Source organism: Anopheles moucheti, chromosome 2 (genome assembly GCF_943734755.1).
Source record: "Anopheles moucheti chromosome 2, idAnoMoucSN_F20_07, whole genome shotgun sequence".
Classification (NCBI taxonomy): domain Eukaryota; kingdom Metazoa; phylum Arthropoda; class Insecta; order Diptera; family Culicidae; genus Anopheles; species Anopheles moucheti.
This window is the reverse complement of record NC_069140.1, coordinates 79993520-80018485: the sequence shown is the minus strand read 5'-3', so window position 1 is coordinate 80018485 and position 24966 is coordinate 79993520. Positions and strand designations below refer to the sequence as shown.

The 24966-nt window shown below is 41.2% G+C and overlaps 2 protein-coding genes and 1 pseudogene across 2 annotated transcripts; 1 reads left to right on the top strand and 2 right to left on the bottom strand.

Moving 5' to 3' along the window:
- Positions 1 to 14922: 14922 nt before the first annotated feature.
- On the top strand, positions 14923 to 16963 carry LOC128309912 (probable cytochrome P450 6g2). The gene is made up of 7 exons (XM_053046411.1): positions 14923 to 15149; positions 15221 to 15551; positions 15650 to 15837; positions 15904 to 16040; positions 16106 to 16200; positions 16263 to 16546; positions 16617 to 16963. Exons 1-7 carry the CDS (start codon positions 14923 to 14925, stop codon positions 16897 to 16899), a joined length of 1545 nt encoding a protein of 514 aa, XP_052902371.1. The 3' UTR covers positions 16900 to 16963.
- Positions 16964 to 18141: 1178 nt separating this feature from the next.
- LOC128299298 (pickpocket protein 28-like) lies at positions 18142 to 20052 on the bottom strand (annotated as a pseudogene).
- A 571-nt stretch (positions 20053 to 20623) lies between these two features.
- LOC128298056 (pickpocket protein 28-like) lies at positions 20624 to 23705 on the bottom strand. Its single transcript, XM_053033787.1, has 5 exons — positions 23584 to 23705; positions 23223 to 23498; positions 22717 to 23143; positions 22106 to 22638; positions 20624 to 20855 (listed from the first exon to the last, which is right to left on the bottom strand). Exons 1-5 carry the CDS (start codon positions 23703 to 23705, stop codon positions 20624 to 20626), a joined length of 1590 nt encoding a protein of 529 aa, XP_052889747.1.
- Between the last annotated feature and the right edge of the window lie 1261 nt (positions 23706 to 24966).

The window sequence follows — 24966 nt, the reverse complement described above, 5'->3', positions numbered from 1 at the left end:
CCGCACCGAGAAGATCCGATCCTCCTCGCCTTACTGTGGTACCGCTCAATGATTCACACCGTGTGCACAAATTGTCGAAAACAAAACGAAACAACAAAAACAAGGAACATAAAAGACACGGGCATCATTTACCACGCCGGTAAGGTTACTTCCTTCACCCAATTACCAGGGATATGAGACGGCACAGCATCGCGGTCTCGGTACTCGGGGTGTACGTGCGCACGTTCGCGTTGTTTGCTTCTCATGTTTATAATTTTATGATTTCACGTAATAATAGTAATGATTATAAAAAATGATTCCACCAGGCAAGAGCAGCAGAAAACCTGTACAGCTCTCTAGTACGGGCAGAGCTGTGTCGTCGGTGCACTTGGGGTGGTGCCAAGAGCAAATCTGGGATGTGCGGAAGGGAAAACAAAGCTACCCTCCTGCTTTATTTCCCTTTTTTTTTGTTTTCCAGGTGCTTTAACACACCCAGCGAACCGCACGTTGCTGGACGCGAGTCTGGGACTATGACAGCATGTTTTATGACCATGCGAAATGTGAGCCTCGGCCCATAGTTGGGGTCCATACGGGCAATGAAATATCATTTACTTTGCGCGCATTATTATCGTCTGCCGCGAGTGCTTTTTTTGTTGTTGCTTGTGGTCCACTGTTCCCTCACCGTCACAGCCACCTTCTTGCATATATCCAGCTAAATGAGTTCCCTCGCGGTGTGAAGTGCATCGAATGCACTCTGTGGTTCGCGCTGGGTCGTTCGGTTTTATGCGCGTTCGCTGTAATCTTCTGTCAGCCGTACGCGCAAGTTTTCAACCTTTTTTTTCCTCTCTCTCTCTCCGTGGGATAGTGCTTCGGTGTGTCCCGTCCATCGGAAGGTTGCTGCGTTCAGCAGCAAGTTTTGTGGTGGCAAAACCACGTGCGCAAACGCGGGATGGTAACAATATCTTGAACCGAAGATCTTTTTAACCGTGTGTTGTGCGCGATCGGCTTTGTGTTGCGAAAATATACGTCCAAAACACAAAGCGCCAAAGATAGCAAACGTACACGGCGGCATTGCAGGGAAAGGGGGGCCGACGCCACCAAAGCACGTAACCGTACCAGCTTTTGCCATACGTCATCGTCCAAACGCTTGCAAGCAGTTGACGGTTACTTCCTTCTTCCACCTCAGAGCTGCAGGCAATAGACGCGGCCAGAGAGATGTGTACAGTGAGTGTAATTTTATTAACAACATTAATCATAGCGAAAAGGTTGTACTGTGTGTTTAGCATCATAAATTGATCAGGCAAACAAAAAAAAACACAAGATCAAGTAAGAAAATGTTATATTACTGCCTTCATGATAATGATTTCAAATGCGTTTTGTATAAAAGAAATGTAAGACGAGGTAACAAAAAGGTACGAACTTAAGTAAATTTAAGAATCATAAACAACAGATAAAAGAAAGAAAAACAACATCAAACTGAAGGAAAAGTAAAAGTAGTAATATAAACAAAATTGTAAACAAAACGAAAAATCATACATAATAAACAAGAAACAAAAGAAATAAAAACAAACTTTCAGAAAAGGAGCTTAAAATAAAATGTAATTAAAATCTGACAAATACAAAAAAAGAAACAAAATAAATAAAATAAAAAGCAAAACCATACAACTCTTAGCTACAGAAAAAGATACAAAAATTTAGTCCAAAAAACAGAAAATAATGAAAGAACAATCAGAAAGAAAATATACAAATGAATAAAATAAACAACAACATGAAGAGTAACAAAAACCTTTTCATTCAAACCGATACACACTTAGTAAATTAGTTGCGGTGAATCAACAATTAAAAAACAGAAGAACAAAACATTCGTAAACAAACTTCGCATCATAACATTGGATGACTTTTTCAAGGGCAAACGCATCAGTTGGCAAGACCTGTACACCGGCATGCAGTAGGTTTCATTACACTTCTTACTGGCGTTTCCATTTCCATTTCGCGCCAACCACTGCCCCCTTCCCCGCTACAATAAGCTCAAAATCAAAACAAACCCCGTCGGCGATAACTGCAACGCGAGCTGGAGGGCATTTTTTCTGCCGGTTTTGGTGTGTATGTGAACAAAATTACTCTCCCATAAATACACCAAACCGTCGGAAAAAAAAGCAACAAAAAAAAAGTTAACGAACTAATTATATACGATACTCTGCACCGGGCATCCGCAAAAGGTATAACCGTAAAGAACGAAAATGAAACAATTTCCGATCGTATTGCACCAGGTCAGCCGGGAACGGTCTTACGGGCTCTGCTCTCTGCGGATGGCTAACATTTCTCGCTTTCACACGCCTCCAGTGTACGGGCGCGCTGGCATAGGCTGGGTTCGGCCAGAAGTTATAGTTCAACCCATTTTAAAGCTAACACTGCTGAAGCGGTCGTTTCGCTGGACAGTTATGGTCCCCTAGTTTACTGCTAGGAACACACACTCGCATCGTACGATAACATCGCAAGGATGTTCTTGACAAACGTTTTCCTACCTAGTCCTGACCGGCAAAAACCCATAGCTTCTTTCTTCTAACTGGTGAGAAAACCTAAACGCCCCAACAGCAGGGACAGCATCGTGTTATGCACAATTTGTTCGAAGAAAGGCAAAAATGGCAACGCTTCAAAAAGTCGTGAGAAATGTCGCAAATTTTAATCAACCGTAACATCACGTACATCTAATCACAAGCCCGCCGCATCTTCATCGCCGACAGTGACATTTCCGATCCATGCGAGTACGCTTTCACATCGATCAACGACGAGAGTGGAGGGTCAGCTCCGTCAGCAAACTGTGCATGCAACGGTCGAAAACGGCGCCCGGTATTAGAAGGTGCCCGGATCGGAAGGATTCAATTTAAATAATGTCCACAATTCGTTCGACAACATCTACCATTTCCGGGGCGCAACGGTTCACTGGCGATAAATGTGCAACGAGCATTTTTGGAGTTTGCAATCGGTAAGAATGGTCAGCGGCGTTCTTTTTGGTTCTTTTTAACGTAGTGGACATTTTAACTACATCATCAATATTGAGGAATCAGGGTAAGCATGAACTGCCGTCAAAGACACGTATTATATTGCAGTCGTTTGTTTCTTACAAAATATTCAGTTGATAACAATTATGTCAAAATTCAGTTATAAAAATAAAAAATAAGATAATAAAAGAATGTTTTACAGTGGTGTACAATGCACAATATAGTGATGCATTAATTTTGATTACTAAAACAAAATTTATATAACATAAAAAATTCGTCTATCTTTCGTTGAACTGGTTCCTATCCAATAATAACTTCAACATTAGTTTAAAATATGATGGTTGCTTTAGAACTTAAAATTTAGTGATGGTATTTTGTTTAACTATACATAAAGAAATTTCTAGTAGTTGTCAAACGAATAATCCCAAATGGAAATCAAACTAGTACTATAAACTGTGCTTTGGAGAATATATTAGCTTCTTTTATAGTTGAAGTCCAATGCTTATTCGACCGAATATCGAGTCACGAGACCATGAGTCACTGCTATACAACAAATATTAGGAATTCGTTGGTAGCTTCGTTTGTATTTCGATATATTCAATTTTAAATATTGATTTTGAATCATGTTTGTAAATATGCTGTTCAGCAATAGCAATGACATTTATCATTAATAGTAAAAATAGTGTTGAGAGATTCGATCCATTTGCTAAAATAGCGAGTGTTCATTTCAGGCACGGTTGGGCCTTTACAGACTGTACATTTAAATTTTATTCAATATTCAATTTGAAATCAGGAACGTGAAATGATGAGGAATAAAATGTTTTGATTTTTAAACATTGAACAAATTGTGAAGAGTGAGAACAAAGATATATTGGCACATGGCCAAAAAAAAATGCATGATCTGCTTTCATCGGGACATTGCTTAACATTAACAAATATTATTGTTGTTTGTTGATAAGTCGTTAGGAGACTTTGAAAGTAATCAGTAATTATTTCGATAATAAATCTACAGAAAGGTATAACTATATCGTTTGACATAAGCCACGCTATTCTTACAAGACCAGACCGTTCAAATACGTTCCTTGAACTTTAACGTTTTACAGTACGTCATTTTTTGCAATAAGCATGTTGTAGCTGTTTTCTTTAAAATTTTCAATTGTAAAATCATATTACATATTAGAAATGAATAGTAAAAAAAGAAACTTATGTGTTTAGTTTACTAATGGAGTTTGTTGCTTCAAGCCTTCAATAGCTGTCAACGTGATAGGGATGCTGTAAACCAGGGATCGGCACACCTTTCACGAATAGGGCCAGATAGGAAGAAAATAAAACAATTCTGAAGCTGCAGCCCAAACAGCCCAAATAAAATTTTAAACCAATGAAATGGTGTGATATCACACAGGTTAAATCGTAAAGACCTTGTTCGTACTTTCTTATACATTTTTCTAGTGAATTGGTTCTGCTTGAGTGCACGTAGGATTGTTTTCAAAATTATGGTGTCATATTATCCGCAGTGCTTTTTTAATGTTTCACTTTTTTCCTTTAGATTTATGCTTGACAATGTTACTGAATACCTACGCAAAGTACATTAAAACGTTACTGAGTGGTTGGATTTTAGAATCATTGACCAAACTCTGCTATCCTCAAGCGCTGTAACATGACGCCGATAATAGTTTCTTTAAGTCATTAGGTTTCGATTTGTCCGAGGAACAACTCGTAAACAAAATTGTCTCCATTACCGCATGCGTTCTGAACTTCACATTGAAGCAGCTTTAGTAAGCTTTCTGATCGGCTAATAATTAATTCATTGTGACAGACGACCAAATAAATTAAGTAGAAAAAGGTGGACAAATATGACACATGTTTAACAGATGTGTTTTGTCTTTCAAACAGATATGAGAGGTCTTTCAAATTTTCTATTGCGACTTCTAAAAATTTGGCAAGCAAGTCGCACTTTGGCGACCCCTGATGTTGAGACTCACGTCCCAACGCGAAACGACCATGCAACCTCTGAGAAAAGGATTCTTTTTTAAGATCTTGCCAAAGTGTACTCAAAATTATTTGTGATCATTTTCCAAATTGTGTATAAAGTTTAAGGGAAGCTTAATTTATTTAAATTAAATTGCGTCACAATTTACACATCGAAACGTCGAACTTGTGGCTCATGAACATTATGGTTCCCAAATGAACAATTGGTTAAAAATACGATATGTAACTAATCGTCCCTATCTTTTAATTAAAATAAATTTTATAATAGTACAATATAATAAATTTTTATTTTATTTATTCCATGATGACGGCTTTCGCCGTATTATCACAATATAATAAATAAGTAATATATTTATTTTGATAGCGCCAGGTAGAAATTCCCTTCCGGCAATTCCCCCGTAGCAAGAACTAACTGCTCGGGCAGGAAGTAAAATAATTCTAGTAAGCCAGTTATGGCCAGCTTGACCTGACAAAAGAAATTTAAAATAATAAAACTATAAAATTTAACTAAAAACCAACGGATCAGGTGGTGTAACGCCATTTAATTGGCCCAGTGTCACTGATTGCCATCATTACTATTTACTCGAAAACATTCTCACATAGATCCGTACATGAACGGATAAACCGTACCGTTCCATCCATCACGCTGGACCAGCAAATAAATATCCTCCCCGATGGAATGTGTCGTAAATGTGTTTCACCGCACGGATGGGTGGATCGTACCAGAGAGAGAGAGAGTGAGTGCATCCAGTGCCGCTTCATGCCAACAATGAAATGCACTGTTACCCGCGCTGGAACATTCGATCACACCAACATAAGAAAAGCGCAGAGAGCAACGGAAAAAAGGCCCCCCCTTTCGGTTAGGATTTTCTTTCGCCCTTTTTCGACGCCATTCCCCCGGGGCGTCCGTCCACCAAACGCGAGCAGGAAGTCGAGGGAACGATCGCACACAGGTTTCGGGCCCATAAAACTAAATGGAACGGAACGGTTGACGGGATGCACGGGATCTTCTTTCGCGTCGCGGTGTGGGAGTGCGGTCTGCCCAACTGTTATTGGCGCTTGCGGATCTGTTGCCACGGCGGTACGGAATTAAATCCGTACCATTAAAAATCCGCCCCATCCCGTGGTCGATACTATTGTGCACGCCGAACAGCAAACAGGGACACGATATCAGGGCAGGCGACCGTGGCCGTGGCTCTACAAGGCTGATCTCGCTCGATAGTGGGCCGTGCGCCATGGGCATGGAAGTTTAAAAATCCATCGATATACCGAGGCGGAATGAACCGGTGGGCAACAGCAATACGCCGGACGCGATAAAGTATCGCGCACTCTGTATCCCCCTGGTTGGGTCCTGTTGGTGCTTCGTCTAGGAATTAAGGGTTCCCGGCGCGAACGCGTGCTTGATATCTTGCGCGGGGCAAGCTGGGATTTTGTGCGCTTTGCCTTGCGCACGGTCATCGCTCGTGTAGGCAACCGTGGAAGCTATGTTTTGTGCTTCTTTTTGTGTGGTTTTTTTTGTCTTATCCGGACCGAAACCGGGGGGGCACGGTGAAGATGCTGTGTACTGCAGCACAACACCCGGACCACGCTGACGATCGCGGTAGATCCACCGGGGCCAGAGCTCGAACCGTGGCCTGTTGTGTGGTGGAACAAGATTGCCAGCCTAAGATTAATTGCGAATATATATTTCACTGCACCGTGAGCCGTTCCGGGCTTGTACTGGCACGACGCTTCGGATAGGAACACGGGCCGGCTGAGAAGAGCGTTCCGCGTGAGCTTGACTAATTTTTATAATACTATTAGTTATTTCCATTACTGTTCTCTTGCGCAAGTCGTTTTTCTGCTGTTTCCTCTACATTTTTTTGTTGCTGCTGCTGTTCCCCCCTTTTGCTGCTATTATAAATTATCAAATTAAGCAAGGAGAGAAAGAGAGAAAAAAATGTAGAAAATCGTTTAGAAGTGTTTAATCAAAGTTGGGTAAATGCCTCTGCCATCGTGTGATCGTGTTTGACCAGCTTGATACCGGTTGATAGTAAATCTGCAAACTAATACCTCTCCCCGCCGCAAAAGTTTAACCTCAAATAAATCTCCACGGTACGGGCGCAAAATATTAACAGTAATACAACAGTTGTGACAAAAAAAAAACCCTTGCGCACGCTCACATCGAGATTAGAGGTGGCATCACTTGAAGCAGCAGCCGGAGTTTAGTGTGGTGTGTGTCGCCTGTCTCGCAACATCCACGTCCAGTGGTTGTCGCGCATAAATTGCGGTGCAACAAGAGCCATCACATCACGTGTGGCTGGTGAAGCATCGCATCGCATCGCGCTGGAAGCTGCATTCTCAGTGCGCACGAGAGCTTCGTGCGGTTGATGTGTTTTATTTTATATGATGCCCATAATGCTGGCCCTCCCCGTCAAGCGGGCTCCAAGTGGCCAGAGTGGTACTTGGGAAGTAAAACAAAATAAGGAACAACCAGAACGTAACGTCCACCTTAGGCAAGTGTCGCCGTGGCGAGTGAAGAGCACAGATATGGGAAGAAGTCAACATGAAGGCTTTTCTCGCTTGGCGCCGCATTGAAATTTCCAGCGAGTGCATCGCCAAACGGGTAAAGAACACCAGGAGGGATGAGTTTCATTTTGACTCGCATGTAACCAGAGACTTGGAAGATATTTGATTCAAAATTTAATTATTACAAAATTTTATCATTAATTGGTATGGAAAAAAACTCTATTAAAATAAATAATAAAGTTAAGGTAAATAACTGCTAATTTATTAGAAAAAGAAAAAAATAAGAGCTAAAAAGATAAGATAAGCTCGAGCGATTTGTGGAAGAATTTATAGTTTAATTGTTTAATATAAATATTTCACAAAGAAAACATATAAAAATATATTTATTAAAAAAATGAAATTTTCTTTTAAATTTATCAGTTCTGTTTTTATCTTTTTGTTTAAAATAAATATTTCACATAGAAAACATATAAAAACATTTTTGGCAAAATTAAATTTTCTTTTAAATTTAAATTAAATTTAAGAAAATTGATTCGAATTGTCAGAAAAATTAATATTAATTTAATGCAGCCATTTTTGTTTAGTCAGCAATTTTTAGGGTTTTAAATTAATTGTTAAATACATTCTAAACACGCTGCCAACTCGAAGCTTTGTTTTTCGTCTATTGCTATTATTTGACACTAGGATTTGATCATTGTTAAGAGGATGCACATCCTTGCACAGAGGAGGTAAACGAAACCGTTCCCTGTAATGCAATTAGGTTCCACAAAGAATTTTTGCCGAAGTGCTGTCAAAAGTGATCGGCTATTAACTTCACAACACAAATCATCTGGGCTGCGCTCGCATCAATGCCAAAGTTGCTCCCGCCCAGGGACCCCGTTTTTGCGGTCCAACACAGACCACCGAACCCAATCACCCTCCAGGGTGATAGACGGGTACGCAGTAAAACCACGGTCGTCGCTCCATCCCGCTCGAGTCGTCCGATGGTCGATTTAATGCCCTTTTTTTTCTTCCTCCGCTGCGCTACGGATTGAGCGTTTCCAGTTTGCTTGTTGTTTTTGCTGTCGTTGTTTAACTCTTCTCCACGGCAAAGCCTTATATGTTTTTTTTGGATGGGTAAGAAGTGTGGCATACGGCAAAGTTGCTGTACTTGCTTCAGCTGTTCTGTGTGCTCCGTTGGGGATGTACGGGTCTTTAACGGCGGTGCACTACCCCTGCGCCAAATGCTGGCGGTGGCAGAGAAGTAGCGATCCGTGTGCAGCTTCCTAGAGTTTTCTACCAAAGACGACAAATGGCAGTTTGTGTGGTGGAAGCACACAGATCAGACGACGCAGCTCAAGATCAGCGTAAGCCACAGAATATATGGAGACACCACCTGGAGGCCAGGTTCCAGGCAGCCGACGCAGAATATGTTAAATATTATTTACTCTTGCCCCTTCGCCAGCGCCGGGCAAATGGCGTTTCACAACAGCGCAAGAGGAAGATTATTATCGTTCACCGGCAAGAACCGGGAAGCTTTTGTAAGTATACACATTTTGCTCCCCGTTCGCAGTGGAGTTCGCTTTGGGAGTCTTTCCATCGCAAGGGTTTCTTATTTTTTTCCCATCTCGCGTCTGGTCCGCGCCCTTGTTTTGTTTCTTTTCATTTCCGCAAGATCCGTGGCGAGGCAGTAGTAAAATCCTATCTAGGCGCATTCATTGCCACAGAGTGCACGGACAATGGCCAGAAGTTGCCAATGGGAAGCTAAACATACAACAATCTACACTCAATGAACAACGCACAGAAAGAAATATCAACATCAACTATTTTATCCACGGTTTCTGGATTTTGTTGATACAAAGAGTTGAGAAATAAAATAAAATTGAGAAAAGCACTCAATTTGTCAAAAAAAGAAGTTATTTGCAGTAAATGATTGTTATACAATACCATGATATAAAAAGAAACAGTATTGTAACTTTGCATCACTTGGGTAATGTTGGGAAAAATAAATAAATTAAAGCTTATAATCTCTCTGGTTGTTTCGAACGAAAACGAATGAATAGATTGTTATTTTCAATCCAAAAATATTAGAAAAAAAACTTTAGTAAACTTTATGGGAGTTTCTACTAAATATTCTACAGCTTTATCACATTGGATGGTAATGCATACAAATAAATACAAACACTCACTGAAAGATCTCCATACGTTGTCCGCTGGCACGATATTATAATACGTAATGATACACAAACTTCGTTTGGAAATTACCGGCACTTGGCAACAATTATTCAAACCACCTTTATACGTACAATGTTTGGTGGCCTACTTCGGTTCGGCACGATCACCACACAACACCCGGAACGGAATATTCAAACTGAACAGAAACATTCGAGATCACCCTAAAAAAGCACGGCAAAACGCGTCCCGTTCGTAACCGTCGTAACGCACCGCACTATCAGCGACCTGACCTCCGGATCGGAACAATATCGGACTGCGACTGAGCGGACCGAAAGCGTTCCGAAGCGGTTGGAACACTTCACCGAACGCTTCCACAACGAAACGCACGCACACCGACGACAGTCGGAAATTGTTCCTCGCGGCCACGACGAACCCGAGCACCCGTTTTGGGAAGGTGCACGAACGCACACAATCAAGACGACGGTCGGTCGTTCCGCGTTCCGTGTGTCGGATTAATGGACAATATTTGCCGGTCGTTTGACGGGTTTGGGTCGGATTTACGGCTTATCGGAGGTTTGGGGATGATACGGGATTGGTTCGGGATGGGGCGTCTCGAGAAATTCGCTTCGTTTTTGCAGGCCCCAAACAGGGTTTTACTATATTGGGTTTTAATGCTGATAACGACTAGTGTCCGGAAAACATATTGGTAAAACAAAGATGTAAAACAGGCATGATCCTCATGATAATAATAAAACTATCCTCATGGCCTCACGATTACAATAAAACAATGGTTAACAAAAAAAGGTTAATGAAAGAAAGTTCATAATAAGTACCGCACTAAAGCAACTAAATATGCAACAAACATTAGATTAGGGAATAAAAAGTCGATAAAATCATGTAAACAGTGAAATTTGACCAGCATGTTACAAGGTATACCATGTATAAAGAGCTAAAAATTGGCAAAAAGAAAAGATTTTAATCAATTTTTTGAAAAAATGTTGACTGGGGACAAGAAAATCGAGCAAAAAAGAAAATACTGTGTAAAAACTATCGTGGTTAAAAGAGGTAAAATAGTGGACTAACAAATTGGAAGGTACTACTGTGTATCTGGTGGGACAGGCAAGAAATCATTTATTATGAGTTGCTTCCGTATGGAAAAATATTTCATTCAGTTCTCTATTCGAACTAATGATTTATCAGAAACGTTCAGAAGTGGGTAACATTGGCGATGTATTCCATTAGAGCAATACTTCAGTATCATGAGTGACTCAGGGAGACTCAGATAATATTCGAAGATAAGATAATATTCGAAAAAAATAAAGAGGAATTTAATTAAGATTCGTGAAAAGGTATTGAGAGTCATGAAAAGATTTTGAAAATCGAATATTTCAGCAGTTCGCAAGAAAGGATCGAAAATCCTTTGGCATAGCCGATAATAACAAAAATAAACTTAAAAACAATCTAATTTTTTTATTTGACTTCAATTGATCATTAATTAAAATCATGGAACATTCGAAAAAATATTCTCGAAAAATAAAAAAATCTGAAATTATTTTAGACAAGCAAATAATATTAACTTCTAAACAACATCTACAAAAAAAGGTGACATACATAAGGAATAAAATAAATCATATGAAAACGGTTAGAATACAAGACAAATAAAATGATTATAATGAAAAATATCTTTATGATTTTGTGATGCCTTGGAGGTAAAACGAAAGATTGATATGGTAATATAAAACTAAAGATATTAAACCAATATTTCAATCTAACCACAATTACAAGTAAATAAATACTTAATATATTATCATGTATGTGCAGTATAATATTTTAAATACTTTGAATTACCACAACAGACATCCAAAGTATAATGTTAAATGCAAAAGGTTAAACATGAATCACCGTGATGATATGTCACTGAAACATCGTCACCCACAGCAGAAAAAAGACCGCAAAAACCAAATAAATAAAAAAAGAGAAACATTCTATGTTCCAGTACACTGTTGAAGCGAGCAGGAACACTTGCCACTGTTATTAGCAGTGCGCACAATCACAGGACAAATGTTGTTTCTACACTTAGCGCAAACGATTCCACCAAGATCGCAACAACAAACGATAAATGCTTGCTCGTTAAAAGGCTCATTGGTTGAAGCATGCTAGAGCTGAAGAACTGTTCGAAAAATGCCATCGAGAAAGATGCTTCCAGTGCAAACAAAACAAAAACCGGTCGTTCTTGACCGAACTATTATATGCAAGTAGGAATGTTTCCACCACGTGTAGAAGTTTTGTGTAAATAGTAGTAATATTTTAAAGAAATCTACAAGAAAAAAACCCACATAAATCCCAACAAAGCCAGCCTAGCGAAAGTGCCAACTTCATAGTGTTTTTTGTGGTCTAGAAGACACCAAACACAATCAGGCAAGTGGTAAGACAAAAATGCAAATTGCACTTCAATTGTGAATGAGGTGATAATTTTACGTTGGGTATAATTTACCACCCCGACGGTTCCAGATGATCTCTTCGATCGGTGGCCAAATGATTTACATCCGTGTCGATTGCACTCTGAAAGAAGAGAAGCACGTTGTAGAACATACATTCGCTTGCAAATGGCGTTGGATATCCTTACCCTTTCGTGGCCTTGATCGTTTCCGCGCAAGGAGCAGATTGCTTGGCCGCGATGGATTATTATGCGGTGGAAGAGAAAAAGGAAAGAAACTCCTCCAATTCCCATTCTGATCCCGACCATCCAGACCAAAATGTCGGGGATTGTGTGAGCGTGTGTTATCACGTGGAACAATCATCGGGAACATAATTTGAAGTTCGTCTCGATTCGGAATGGAAAGAACGGCTCGGACAAGCAGGATGAAGTGTTACGTTCACCGACGAAAGTGGTTTGGTGGGTGCCATATGCTGAAGAGTTCGAGTGATATCTTGAACTCAGCGTGAAAGCTTCCAAGTGATGGTGACCACGACCGGTACCGTCATCCAGCATTCTAGAGCAAGGTGCACAAGGTCGTCGCACGGGCTCGGAATAGCAGAACGGTAAGATCGATGGAGGGCAAAGCAAATGATGGTCGTCACAGGCCACAACAAATTGCCCACAATCAACCAACCAGATCCATCCGGCGTGCGGTGCATTTTCGCCCCGATGGTGGCTACTATTTGCTTACTGTGAAGCATCGTAACGAATGGCGGAATCGATCGGTATCGGATAAATGGTGCGGATGCGAACTGTTTGCGATGGAATTGGAGTCATACCGTCACATCGTGACAGTTCAATTTGTGGTTGGCGCGTTTTGTGTGATAATTTGCCCTAAATGGGTTCGGTCCGTTATTTTGATTATCTGCGAAAAAGTGTGTTGCCTCATTCGGCCTAGTTTAACCTTATTGGATTCAGTGTACTCGCTCATACGCTCGTGGTGTTTTTAAAGCAGAGTCTGCGAGATAAAACTTTTAGCTAAAAATAAATAATAAAATAATCATTACTGTAAGATAGCTCCGATAAAGCAAACGAAACAAAAATACACTGAGTGACCTTAACCGTTCCCGTCGTAAAATGGAACCGCCATCGTCACGTCTGCACTGCACTTCCGGTCCGGTGTACGGTGTTGCTGTCCCAAATAATATGCATTTATCGTACGTTTCAATTTTTATTGACCGTCCATTTCCTGTCTACTGAAGCATCGCATTACGTTCCAGACACACATGGCAGTGTGTCTCGGTAAAGAACGAATTAAGACCCGAAAGAAAAAAAAGGAACAGAACATGCATTTTAACTGACCGAATAAAAAAAAAAAACAGCCAACAGCCAACGGTGTCTGCGCTTCCGATCGATGCACTTTTTGATCCCTTTCTTCTTTCGCTTTTCCTTTGGTGGTGCCGATCGTACCCGAGACAATGGCACAAATGAACGATCGGCGAAGAATGGGAGAAACAATTTCACATTTCATACCGTTTTCGTATTCCTTCTTCGATCGATAAGCGTTTGATCGCGGTGGATTGGTTGACAGTGAAGCGGCATCATAAAAAAAACCCTCCGCAATCGAAGGATAAACGCGAGGCAAGGAAAAGGTTCAGTAAAAATCCCGATAAGAATGCTTTATGCTTTCCCTAATGAGGGGTAGGTTTCGTTTGTGTCTGCGTGCCGCTTGAAAACAAGACCTTTTTATTCTATCGCAAGAAAGTACACGCTGTGTTTTTAAGTTATAATGAAGGAAAGATGCACATTTTGTTGGCATACTTTTGGTTACTAAATATTCTTTTTTACTTTCTGAAAGACTTATTTTCCCTATTTATTGCAAAACATGTGTGTAAATAACTCACCAAAAGCAATGATTCGCCAGCAATACAATCGGGAAACCCACGCTGCTAGTACCAAGCTATCAACAGCACTAATTCTATTTTAAGCTCGTTTGCATAAGCACCGAAACGTTGTTCATTTGCACTAATTAATATCGACGATGCACCATAATCGAACCAAATTTACAATTTGCACAACAGGAAACAATCAGCTGGCGAAGCACGAAAACATTCTGTAGACGAAATCATAACAAACCGTACGCATAGTGGGACGTCGGCGGTAAATTTTATTTGACAAATTTTATAATTGTATGTTTTTTTTGGTTTGTTATTAAAATAAAACAACTTTTACACTTAAGTACTTGGTTTTAATAAGACTTTGAGAAATTTATTTCTGTTTTAAAGGTAGTAAATCACAAAAGAAATGATAGTATTTCAAACTTAAAAGCAATCCCGTTGTGGGATTAGCTCTGGTACTGCATTGCGTTTTGATTGCAGGGTTCAGTTCTTCAATAGTTGTATGATTGCATGATATTTGAGTTAACTGTTTGAAATCGAATTTTAAGATGTACAGAGTTCCTGAAGTAATTATTGGATTTGTATTATTGATTATATTCTCTTTTAAATGTTGTTTTTGCATTAAACTTGAAAGATAACAATGATCAAATTGGAACATTGCGATAAAAATTCAAACATTAAGCAGCGCCAATTTTTGGCTGCAGCTTGCATGCAATGGACTGCAGAATAAAAAAAAAACACGAACGGCAATTCGTAGCATGGCTTTGTTTTCAATTTCTTATCATAGCCTTCAATTAATAGAATGCGTAGCGATAATATATGGAGATTGTGTTTGCCATGTTATCAAGTGTTCTATTTATATCACACGGAATATTCGACCTAGTCAGTATCTGTGTGGTCGCAAAAATTAAGCGCACACGTAACCGGTATTCGTGAACGTAACGCTCAGTTTGTGTTTAGACTCCGCTGTATGATGTTCGTGACCAGTTTACTTCTATCGGGGCTGTTTTATTACAATCCGCTCATCGGGGTGGCCGTGTTTGCGCTTGTGGGACTTCTCTACTGGTTGGTGAAACATAACTACAAGTTTTGGGAGATAGATGGGGTACCATATCCGAAACCTTCCCTGGTGACGGGAAACCTGGGCCCTACGCTAACGCTGAAGAAACACATTTGCGAGCTGGCAAGCGATTGGTACAAGTAAGTACCGTAAACCACGTTGTTGTAGTCACCACCTGTTCCCTAATGTGTTGATCGTATTGTGCTTTCAGTGCCTATCCAGACAAACCGTTTGTGGGATATTTCAAAATGTTCACACCCGCCATCATGGTGAAAGATCCCGTGCTCGTGAAGAACATACTGATGCGCGATTTCGAATGCTTTGCGAACAATGACTTCCCAATTGACGTCAAGTACGATCCACTGCTTGCCAATCATCCCTTCATGGTGGGAGGCGAACGCTGGAAGCGATCACGGAGCTTGCTGACGCCATCATTTACCGGCACGAAGATTAAGCAGTTATTCCCGGTCATGCAATCGGTAGCCGATGCGTTTGTCGCATTTATCGGACGTCATGTGGCGCAGGAGTGCGAGGCCAAAGAGGTAAGAGCACTAGCACCTGGATAAACTTATCAGCTCGTTCGGATGTATCCTAATCTTGCTTTGTGGTGGCTGCTTTGCTTCCATTTTTGACGCCGAAGGTAGCGGTACGTTTTACCACTCAAAATGTGGTCGCCTGTACGTTCAGCCTCGATGCGGATTGTTTCTCGGAGAAGGAGAGTGAATTCCGACGCATGGGAAAGAGAGTCTTTGACGTATCACACATGGCCACAATCAAGGTTTTTATGGTCGTTTTTCTGCCGATGATTGCAAAATGGATTCCAGCGCCGTAAGTAAATCGAACTATTTTTTGAGTTCTGTAGTAGAAGATGACTTGTATTCCAACTATTTTTAGCTTTCTTCTAAAGGAGGTGGACGAATGGATTCGATCGTTGGTAGCCAACCTGATCATCAAACGATCAGCCACAGCACAGGAAGGTTCCTTACAGGAAGACTTGATGCAGTCGTTCCTCAAGAATAGAGAGAAAAATAGTGAGTCTGGAATAGTTTAGTTGGTCATATTGTGAATTTATATTTATTATTCGCATTTATTTTAGACACCAACCAAACGGAAATTACTGCCCAAGCGTTAACTGCTTTTATCGAGGGCTTTGAAACCTCCAGCGCGGCGTTAGGATTTGCCCTGCACAGTGTAGGTCACAATCGCTTAGAGCTTAAGCTTGAACATTATCGAGGTGTTTGTGAATGTTTTAGCTTGCCAAACATCCTGAGGCGCAGCAAAAGCTGTACGACGAGATAGGAAAACATATCGCGGCCAATGATGGCAAGCTGGACTTTGATGTGGTGCAGCAGATGGAGTACTTGGACTGGGTACTGCTGGAAACGTTACGGATGTACCCACCAGCAACAACGATGCATAAAGTTTGCACCAAGAAGTACATCATGCGCAAAGGATTTCGGGACGAGAATGGGAACGATATGAGCATATATGTGCGCGAGGGAACACCAATCCTAATACCCGTACTGGCAATACACATGTGAGCGCTTTTTTGGAGTTTCCTTTTTATGAAATCATTACAAAACTGCTCCTATGAAACTTTCTTTCAGGGATCCCAAGTACTATCCAGAACCGCAAAAGTTCGACCCGGAACGTTTCAGCCCGGAGCGGAAAATGATGCATTCGGGTGCAATATATATGCCCTTCGGCGAAGGGCCTAGGATGTGCGTGGGAATGCGGTTTGCCCAGACGCAGGTGAAGCTGGCAATGGTGAAGTTGCTGTTACACTATCGTGTTACGGTTGGTCCGAACGATAAACCAATAGTTATTGATCCGCGTTCGTTCGTTTACCAACCCAAAGATGGGTTGCGAATTGTGTTTGAGAAGCGATAACGAAAGGCAGTACAGTTGATAAGCTAGTCATATTGGTAGATTAAACTCTGTAGTTTTTGATTGCCCTTGGAAATAAACGTTTGTAACAAAATATTACACTTCAAATTCATCTTGGGATGATCGAATTTGTTTTTGAAACTTTCTTCGGTACTTTTCCGAAATGTTTGGTAATGAACAATCTTTTTTTCTGTTTTAAAAGATGGCAAACATTGCTCAAACGAAGAAGTCAATAGAGGAGAGCAGGATAGTCCAAAATACTGTATCGTCACAGTAATTCTGAGGAACTGGAGTACTTAGGTGTTCTACCTGTCATAAAGATCCCAATAATCAAGCAAATCTAACGAAAAGGTAAGAAATCCTTGACGACATGGAATCTAAGGCACATTCACAATATATTGGTTTACAACTTTTTTGAGATCATAGATCTATCTCCAAACTGAAAATGATGGTACCGGAGCTTTGATGTAGTTCAACATCAAACTCTTGGTATAGTTGTTTCAACTATATTCTGTTCATTGAATCCAACACGTACATAATCACACAAGTTTTGCTCTGGAGGATTTTATGTCTAAACAATCTTTTTGAGGAAGATAATGAAGGAGCTCAATAAAGAAAACTTCGACAAGCATCAACAAAAATTTCTTAGACTTCAGAATCTCAATATCGTCCATACGCCGTTGGAACAGACATATTATGAGAACTACATCAGACATCCTAGCCCGTAGCTTCCTTTCTATCACCATCAAAGGCAATCTCCACAATCATAGAAAATGTCTTAGATTGTTGACTTTCGACTTTTGAATTCTCAGTATTATCCATACGCCTTCGGCATGGACATATTATTAAAACTACACCGGAGATCCTGTAGTTTCCTTACTGGAATTTGGAATCTTGACTTGATACTTGATAACAAACCAGAAATATCCGACAGCTGCTATTGTGGTATCTTTTTATTTATCGTAAAGTTGTAGTACATCAGCTTAACAAGGAAAATGGCGAGGCAATTATTAAGCCATTTTGTTGTAAAAACCTCAAAAATTGTGAATTATTAGACTATCTAAAGCCATGAACTTTCAAGAAATTTTCTTCCGACTCGAATTGGAGTATGAATCTTTACGGAGCTTTAATAATTCAATATTTGTAATGTGAGGCTACTGATGAGGCTATTGCAGTTCATTTCAAGTGCAGTGAAATATAGTAGTAAGTACTAAAATGCACACTAAATTAACACACTTTCTCGTCCTAATCTATTTTCGTCACAACGGCAAGCAAGGAGTTGTGGACCTCATTCGGCTTTCGCTGCTCAGTAGCGTGAATTTTCTTGCGTGCCGAAAATGGGCGTATTGTGAGGAAGTAAAATATCTCCAGCAGGCTCAGAATGCTCACTCCCATAAACAGTCCCAACAGTCCGCCACAGTTTGCAAGAAAGTCAACCCAACCATAAAGCTCCGACCGTTTCGATGTGATGAAGTACGACTCCTTGAAGTAGATTGCCACCGTGGTTAGCATGAATCTGCAACGGAAAGATGTACAGTTTTGTTACATTTACTGACGCACACCGGACGCTAGGGTTAATCGTGCATACTCGTCGAACATGTCCTGTTTTAGGTGTTTGTTTGCTCGCAAGAAATTTTCCATATCGAGCAACGTTTGCGTAACCTCCACATCGTAATGCACCGAGCTGCAGGCCGGCAGACAGTTGCATCTCTCGACCATGTCTGTGATTGGATTATGGGGTGGCCGTGTCTCTTGATTCACCGGTCGCATGAACCATTTCGCACTGTTCATACAACGCCACAACGACAGTGGACACACCTTCGTGTCGTTAGCACGCGGCATGGAAAAGCGTACGCATCCGCACAGTTCGAGGGTCACGTTCGTCAAACATTCCAGTTCGCAGTTTGGCTGATTGTAGATCTGAAAGAAGCGCAGGTGGCGCTCATGGTTGAAGAAGCACTGCCGCTTCTCCCAGCTGTAGTCAGCGGCTGACTGCGAGGTGACGATCATCTGCGGCTTCAGCGCGATCGAGATCTCGTTGCCGAGTGGTATGCGCATGTTGCGCATCGACACCTGCGGATATTCGTCCGGGTCGTGTATCATCAGCTTGTATCCTTGCGAGAATCCCTGTGAAGAGAGGTGCCAAGAAGGTTGCCGTAAGGCAAAACCGCACGTCGGCCAAACGACTGTTCGTACATACCGTGCACATATAGTCGGTGTTCTGCTTAGAATGCCTTAGAAACAGTACAAGCCCAGCATGCAATCCGGCACCTCGGGCGTACAGTGGCAGCGGTTCGTCGCGTTCTATATACTGCAAATAATAGTCCCAATCCTCCGTATAGTTGTACTCGGCATGTAGGGAGCTTTTGCGCAATATCTCACTTTCCGGCCGCATATTGAAGGTGTAGCAAATGCCCTCTTCCGTAATTGTTTCGGTTATATAATCTAGACAATACGTGTACTGATCCCCATAAAGGCAAAGTACGACCGTTTCCCTTCGCGTCAGAGATAAATTTTTTAATATACCAACCACATTATCATCCGTGCCGTTGATGTACTTTATCCAGTTGTTGATGTCATGGAAAAAAATGTTGCACAGCTGCGACACAGCTTTAATTTGTCCGACTCTAATGAATAAGAGGTATAAGTGTTTCAAACCTGTTCAAAAACACTGTTCGCACTCAATGCTTACAAATCTTCACTTGTTGTACTGTTTTCAGAATGCAACATTCCCTTCAGCTCGTTAACTTCGGCCGTAAAGTTGAGCTTTGCAATCGATATCTTCGTCTCGGGACAGATGGTAATAGCGGGAAAATGCATCTCCCACACCGGTGTGGTTTTCTCCGAAAAGGTAACAATGATTGGAACCTGGTTCCATTTCACGTACGTCTTGTAAATCATTACGCCACATCCGGCCATCGAGAGCAGAAAGACCACCAGCCACCAGAATCTGTGAGAAAGGGGAACGGAAACGGCACGGAGCACACGGTAAAGACGTTGGCAATGGGTACTTCTCATTGGAATCGCCTACCTTTCACAGGTAGTTCGCTCATCTCGATCGAAGTAACGCACACCGTGGATGGAACTGTTGGCACAGTACTCTTGAAACACCTCCGCCCTGACCGAGCGGCGCAACCTTCGGCGAAAGGTTCGCATATGGACACGGAACACACGAATGCACTCGCACTCGGATGGCGGCAACCAACGGACTAATCACGAGAATCCGTCCAAGGAACCTATCTGGTGTAAATACCTGCAAGTTCATGTTTCTACATATCATGATGTCCTTATGCGCGTTCCCTGGAATGTCCTTACCAGGTAGCAATTATTTTTGTTACAGCAGCTACACGATGCGGGGAACGTAATAAGCTGTTCGTACCGGCAAAAACAGATATGTAACTACCACCGAGGCAGAAGGAAACTGTAGTTGATGATTGTGTTTGCATAAAATTTGCATATAAACTATTAACAAGCAGGTACACCATGAACGATATTTCCATTTAATTAACGGATCAATGAAAGTGCGTTCCGTTAAATGCAATCACCATTGGTTTTGTTTTTATTCAGAACAATAAAACGATTCAGAAAATTTTGCATATTCTCCAACTACTGGGAGTTTTTAAGGTCCCTTCGGACGTTAAATGGAAATTACTATTACTGCTTACTGTTTTTATACGAATTATCGTTTGATAAAGTGCAAGTGATTAATGCTTCTCCTTCATTTCCCTCAGCAAATTTCGTTGCCTTCCCCGTTGTCTGTTTTACGCTTTCGAAACGATATTGGACGCACTACAATGTAGTAGATTGCTTCCACTATGCTCAGCAAGCTGACGCCGATAAACAGCCCCAACAGACCACCACAGTTTGCCAAGAAGTCTACTAGTCCGTGCAGCTCGGACCGTTGTGCCGGTATGAAGTGAGTGTCTTGATAGTACACCTGAAGCACTGAGTACACTGGGCTGAAAAGACAGAACAATCAGGTGTTTTTTTGTCTCGATATATTAATTCTTTGTATTTAATTATGTATTGTCATTTGTTAATATATTTTAAAGCTATTAGCAAATTTGAATTTTTACTAGAATTTACTGAACACTGCACTTTGTTATGAGTGGTACTATTTTATAGCACTGCATAATAAAACGGATTAGGATAATATGTCTGAAATGCTGATTAAGTCCCCGAGACACACGAAACTTCTTCAGATTCAAATTCACGATACAGATTCAGAGATACAGGTATTAGTATTTTCGACCAATTTTTCTCCTTTCTGCTTAGATTTTGTGCTATAAACTAGTTCAGCTGTCAAATTTTCAGGCAGTCCCTGAGATACGCGGATACGGAGATACAAGGTTTTTGAAAATTTAACAGCTGACCAGGTTTATAGCTCATAATCTAAGTAGAAAAATGAAAATTTGGTGGAAATAACCATGTTTTGTTTTATAAAACATTTGTTTTAAAATAATTTTAACGTATTCTAGATTTGTAGATTTGACAGCTGAATTAGTTTATAGCACCAAATCTAGGCAAACATGTGAAAAATTGATTGAAAATGCCTTCCTTTGTCAAACACTTTACCGAATAAAGAGCAGAGAAGGAAGTCGACTCTGCAACTTTGAAGTATAAATGATGTTGCACCACGATTAGACATATGCGGATCTTTCCTTGATTAGAGCGGTCCGCTATAATAGTGTATCTCGGAGACTTAGTCATAGTTCCATTGAGATTTAGAGATTTGTAAGATTTGTATGTAGTTCTGAGACATGGACTTTGTCCAAAACTGATGGACTGACATGGGCTTTGTCCAATCCAAGCCAAATGAAAATGACACCTGACGACCCAACACGTAAGGTCCTTTTAGGTCTTCTAAATGGACAGTGCAGGCGTGGTAGACCCAAATTGAGATGAAAAGATGGCGTAAATGCGTACGGGATAATGGGTTGGCAGAAGACAGCGCTAGACCGTGTAGCGATTTAGCGCCTAATAAATCGGTAAGTATGTATTTCGGGAACTGCCTGTATGCATTAAGTACCAACCCGACTCAATGTCCAAGTCCAATTTAGACATTATTTTAATTTCCTCAAATTTATCGTTTTATAGCGCCGGTTAAAACATGACAAATATTTGATGATAAGCTCTTTCAGAGCTTCGATGGTTACACCCAAACCACCCCGAAATAGTTCAAGAGCCATAGAATGATTAATTTACTTACAGTTGAAGCCTTGCCTGCAGTTCCACCTCCGTCTCGATGGAGGTACGCACTTCCCGCTCCTCCGTGTGGGAATCCTGCGTAATCTGCAGATCGTACCGTACGGAGGAACAGGCCGGCAGGCAGTCGCACTGCTGCAAGTAATCTTCCGTACCGTTGCGATGCTGTTTGCGTATAAAGAGCACGCCGCGTGCATCGGCCGGGCAGTGCGCTTCCTCCAACTTGCACACGCGCGTTCCGTTTGCGTGTGGCATGGAGAAATGGACGCAACCACACCGCCGCAGTGTGTAATTCGTTAAGCACTCCAGCTCGCAGTTGTCCTGGTTGTAATGGCGAAAGAATTGCAACGGATGCTCGTGTGCGAAGTAACACTGGCGCTTCTGGGCGCTGTACCTCGACAGCTCCGGTGCGGTCATCATAATGTTGGGCTTCAGCACGACGGTAAGCGTTTGCGAAACCGACAGTCGTATGTTGCGCTTGGACAGATCGGGATACACGGTCGGCTCGTGGATGAGGACTTTGTAGCCACGGCCACGCTTTGCCGAGAAGGGAAGATGGCAAGGAGGTTGTAAACGCACACGCCGCCCGAGAAATAGTTGCGCGATATTACTTACCACACAAGAGGTATCAATTTTGAGCGGATAATGGATTAGGTTGAAGCCAATGGCAGCATCCAGGCCGGAACCGGCCACTTTTAGAAGTGGTTCGGCTGGGCCTTCACCACCCAACGCTTCGTCCTCCCATCGGTCCAAATATTTGTACTCGTTGTGCAGGACCTCCGGGTGAAACATTTGCTGCTGCGAGATCATGTTGAAGGAGTAGCAAATGCCTTCGTTCGTGACTGTCACCTGCATGTAGCTAGTGCATCGGGCATCGCTGGTCGAACTGCACATGGTGAACACGCTCCGGCGGCCGAGCGAAACATTCTTCAGAAAGTCCACCAGCTGCGGTTCGGGCACGTGGTTGAAGTTAAATATGAAGTTCTTCTCGTTCTTGTAAATGCCCGAACAGTGATGGATGATGGCTTTCATCTTTCCGATACTGATTTGTTTTTATTTTTACCGAAGCAATCTCATGATTAGTTTTTCGGCTGTTTATGCAGGCGAAGAAAAATACGCACCTTTCCTCGGTTACCGTATACGTCCTGTTCTGCTTGCCTTTGTTTCGGTACCACTCGCTTTGCAGGGTTTCAAATTCACGCGTATAGTTGTACTGTGTGTTCAGCACCTTTATCTCCGGGCAGATTGTAACGGCGGGAAAGGTCATGTCCCACACGGGCGTTGGCACTTCCGAGAGCGTCACGATGACCGGTGTGCGGTCCCATTTATTGTACGCTTGCTGTATCATTACGCCACATCCGACGAGCGAGAGAATGAACACACCCAACCAAGTTAGTCTGCAGAATACACAAGCGTGGAGTACACAAAATGTTACCAATAATCATTCGAAACTGTCCCTACCCGTGGCTTGTCTCAACTTACTTAACACAGGCACTTCTCTGGTTGCCAACAAAAAACCGCACACCATGGACCGAACTTTCGGAACAGTATTCTTCAAACAATGCGCCAACTTTGGCAGACATTACCTTTGCCCGAATTGACATTTTCGGGGCCGGGAAATTTGTAGTGCTCACGTGCAACTTTCACACCAAACTGACCGGGTCGTAGAGCATGGTGACTTCACTATGGCCCAAACTAACAATAGTTAGTGTTCGTGACTTGTGCGAAATGGATTAGGAGTGGCATATCAGCTGTTTTGAGGAATGGTTTTCCCGAATCCTTTGAGAAAAGTGGAATAAATTATTGATTTTTACCACACTAACGTGTCATCCGATTTGCTGAATTAGCATATTATTTTTTAACATCATTAAAACATCAAATGGTGTGATATGTTTACATATTTCTTTTGTACGTGTTTAAAGTGGCTAAATTACACACCTGCGTCAAATAATTTGTTGAAGCAGATAGGACGCAAGTGTATCAGTCTACACGTCGTTATGACAACGCCTGACAGTATGCAATCACCATGAATATGATTGCTTTTATGTAATTCGTGGATGACGGCTGTGCGGTTTTGCTAATTAGGAGAGCTTAAGGATAATTGGACAGGGCTTTAGTTTTAGATCTCGGTTGACAACCCCGTTGTTATGCATAAAGTTGAATATTTCACTCTAGAACTGTTGGACCGACCATTTTGGCTTGAACGCTGTATTTTATTCACATCAATTTTTGGAGTTAAATTATTCTGCCGTTATATAATGTTCTGATCTATTGTACTGTAAGGACTCCGAAAACTACAGAAACATTATTTTCAGTGTTTCAAAATTATTTATAAAGTAAATATATGAACAAATAAAATAAAAAAACGCGTAAAACGGTTGGATACGTATCTAGCGTTCACGTTACATAACATTGCATACCTTTAGGCGTTTAAAATGTTCTTTACAAAGAAGTGCTGCGTAGAGCTGTAACTTTCAGCATAAACTTAAAAAAGGAAGAATAATACTATTCTTTCGGTTCAGCAATGACAATTTTTTTGCAAAATAAGAAAAGCTATTACCTAATACTATAATGTCCTGACATATTAACTGAAAACTTCTTCAGTTGAGGCTGTGAATATTTTTTGACTAATAGCTCTATCAATCTCAATGTCTCGCTCCTTTTTCAATCGGTTGTCCTCATGTAGTTGGGTTAATGTTTAATTAATCTAATATTAAAATAAAAATATAATATATCGTTAGAACCTATTTCACCAAATGAAAGGACCTTTTTCATTAGTCCAAATGCAAATGCTTTTTGATTGTTTTCTGTTACTATTTTAATCGAATGTAGCAGCTTTGAAGCAAGATGCAATTTCCAAATACA

What these genes read in the sequence shown, in the direction of transcription:
- LOC128309912 (XM_053046411.1), top strand. Translation starts at nt 14,923, where the DNA reads ATGTTCGTGACCAGTTTACTTCTATCGGGGCTGTTTTATTACAATCCG. An exon ending in AGGAGTGCGAGGCCAAAGAG is followed by an intron (nt 15,552 to 15,649) that starts GTAAGAGCACTA and finishes TTGACGCCGAAG; the next exon opens with GTAGCGGTACGTTTTACCAC. An exon ending in GCAAAATGGATTCCAGCGCC is followed by an intron (nt 15,838 to 15,903) that starts GTAAGTAAATCG and finishes AACTATTTTTAG; the next exon opens with CTTTCTTCTAAAGGAGGTGG.
- LOC128298056 (XM_053033787.1), bottom strand. Translation starts at nt 23,705, where the DNA reads ATGTCAATTCGGGCAAAGGTAATGTCTGCCAAAGTTGGCGCATTGTTT. An exon ending in AAATTGATACCTCTTGTGTG is followed by an intron (nt 22,639 to 22,716) that starts GTAAGTAATATC and finishes TTCTCGGCAAAG; the next exon opens with CGTGGCCGTGGCTACAAAGT. An exon ending in CTGCAGGCAAGGCTTCAACT is followed by an intron (nt 20,856 to 22,105) that starts GTAAGTAAATTA and finishes CTGTCTTTTCAG; the next exon opens with CCCAGTGTACTCAGTGCTTC.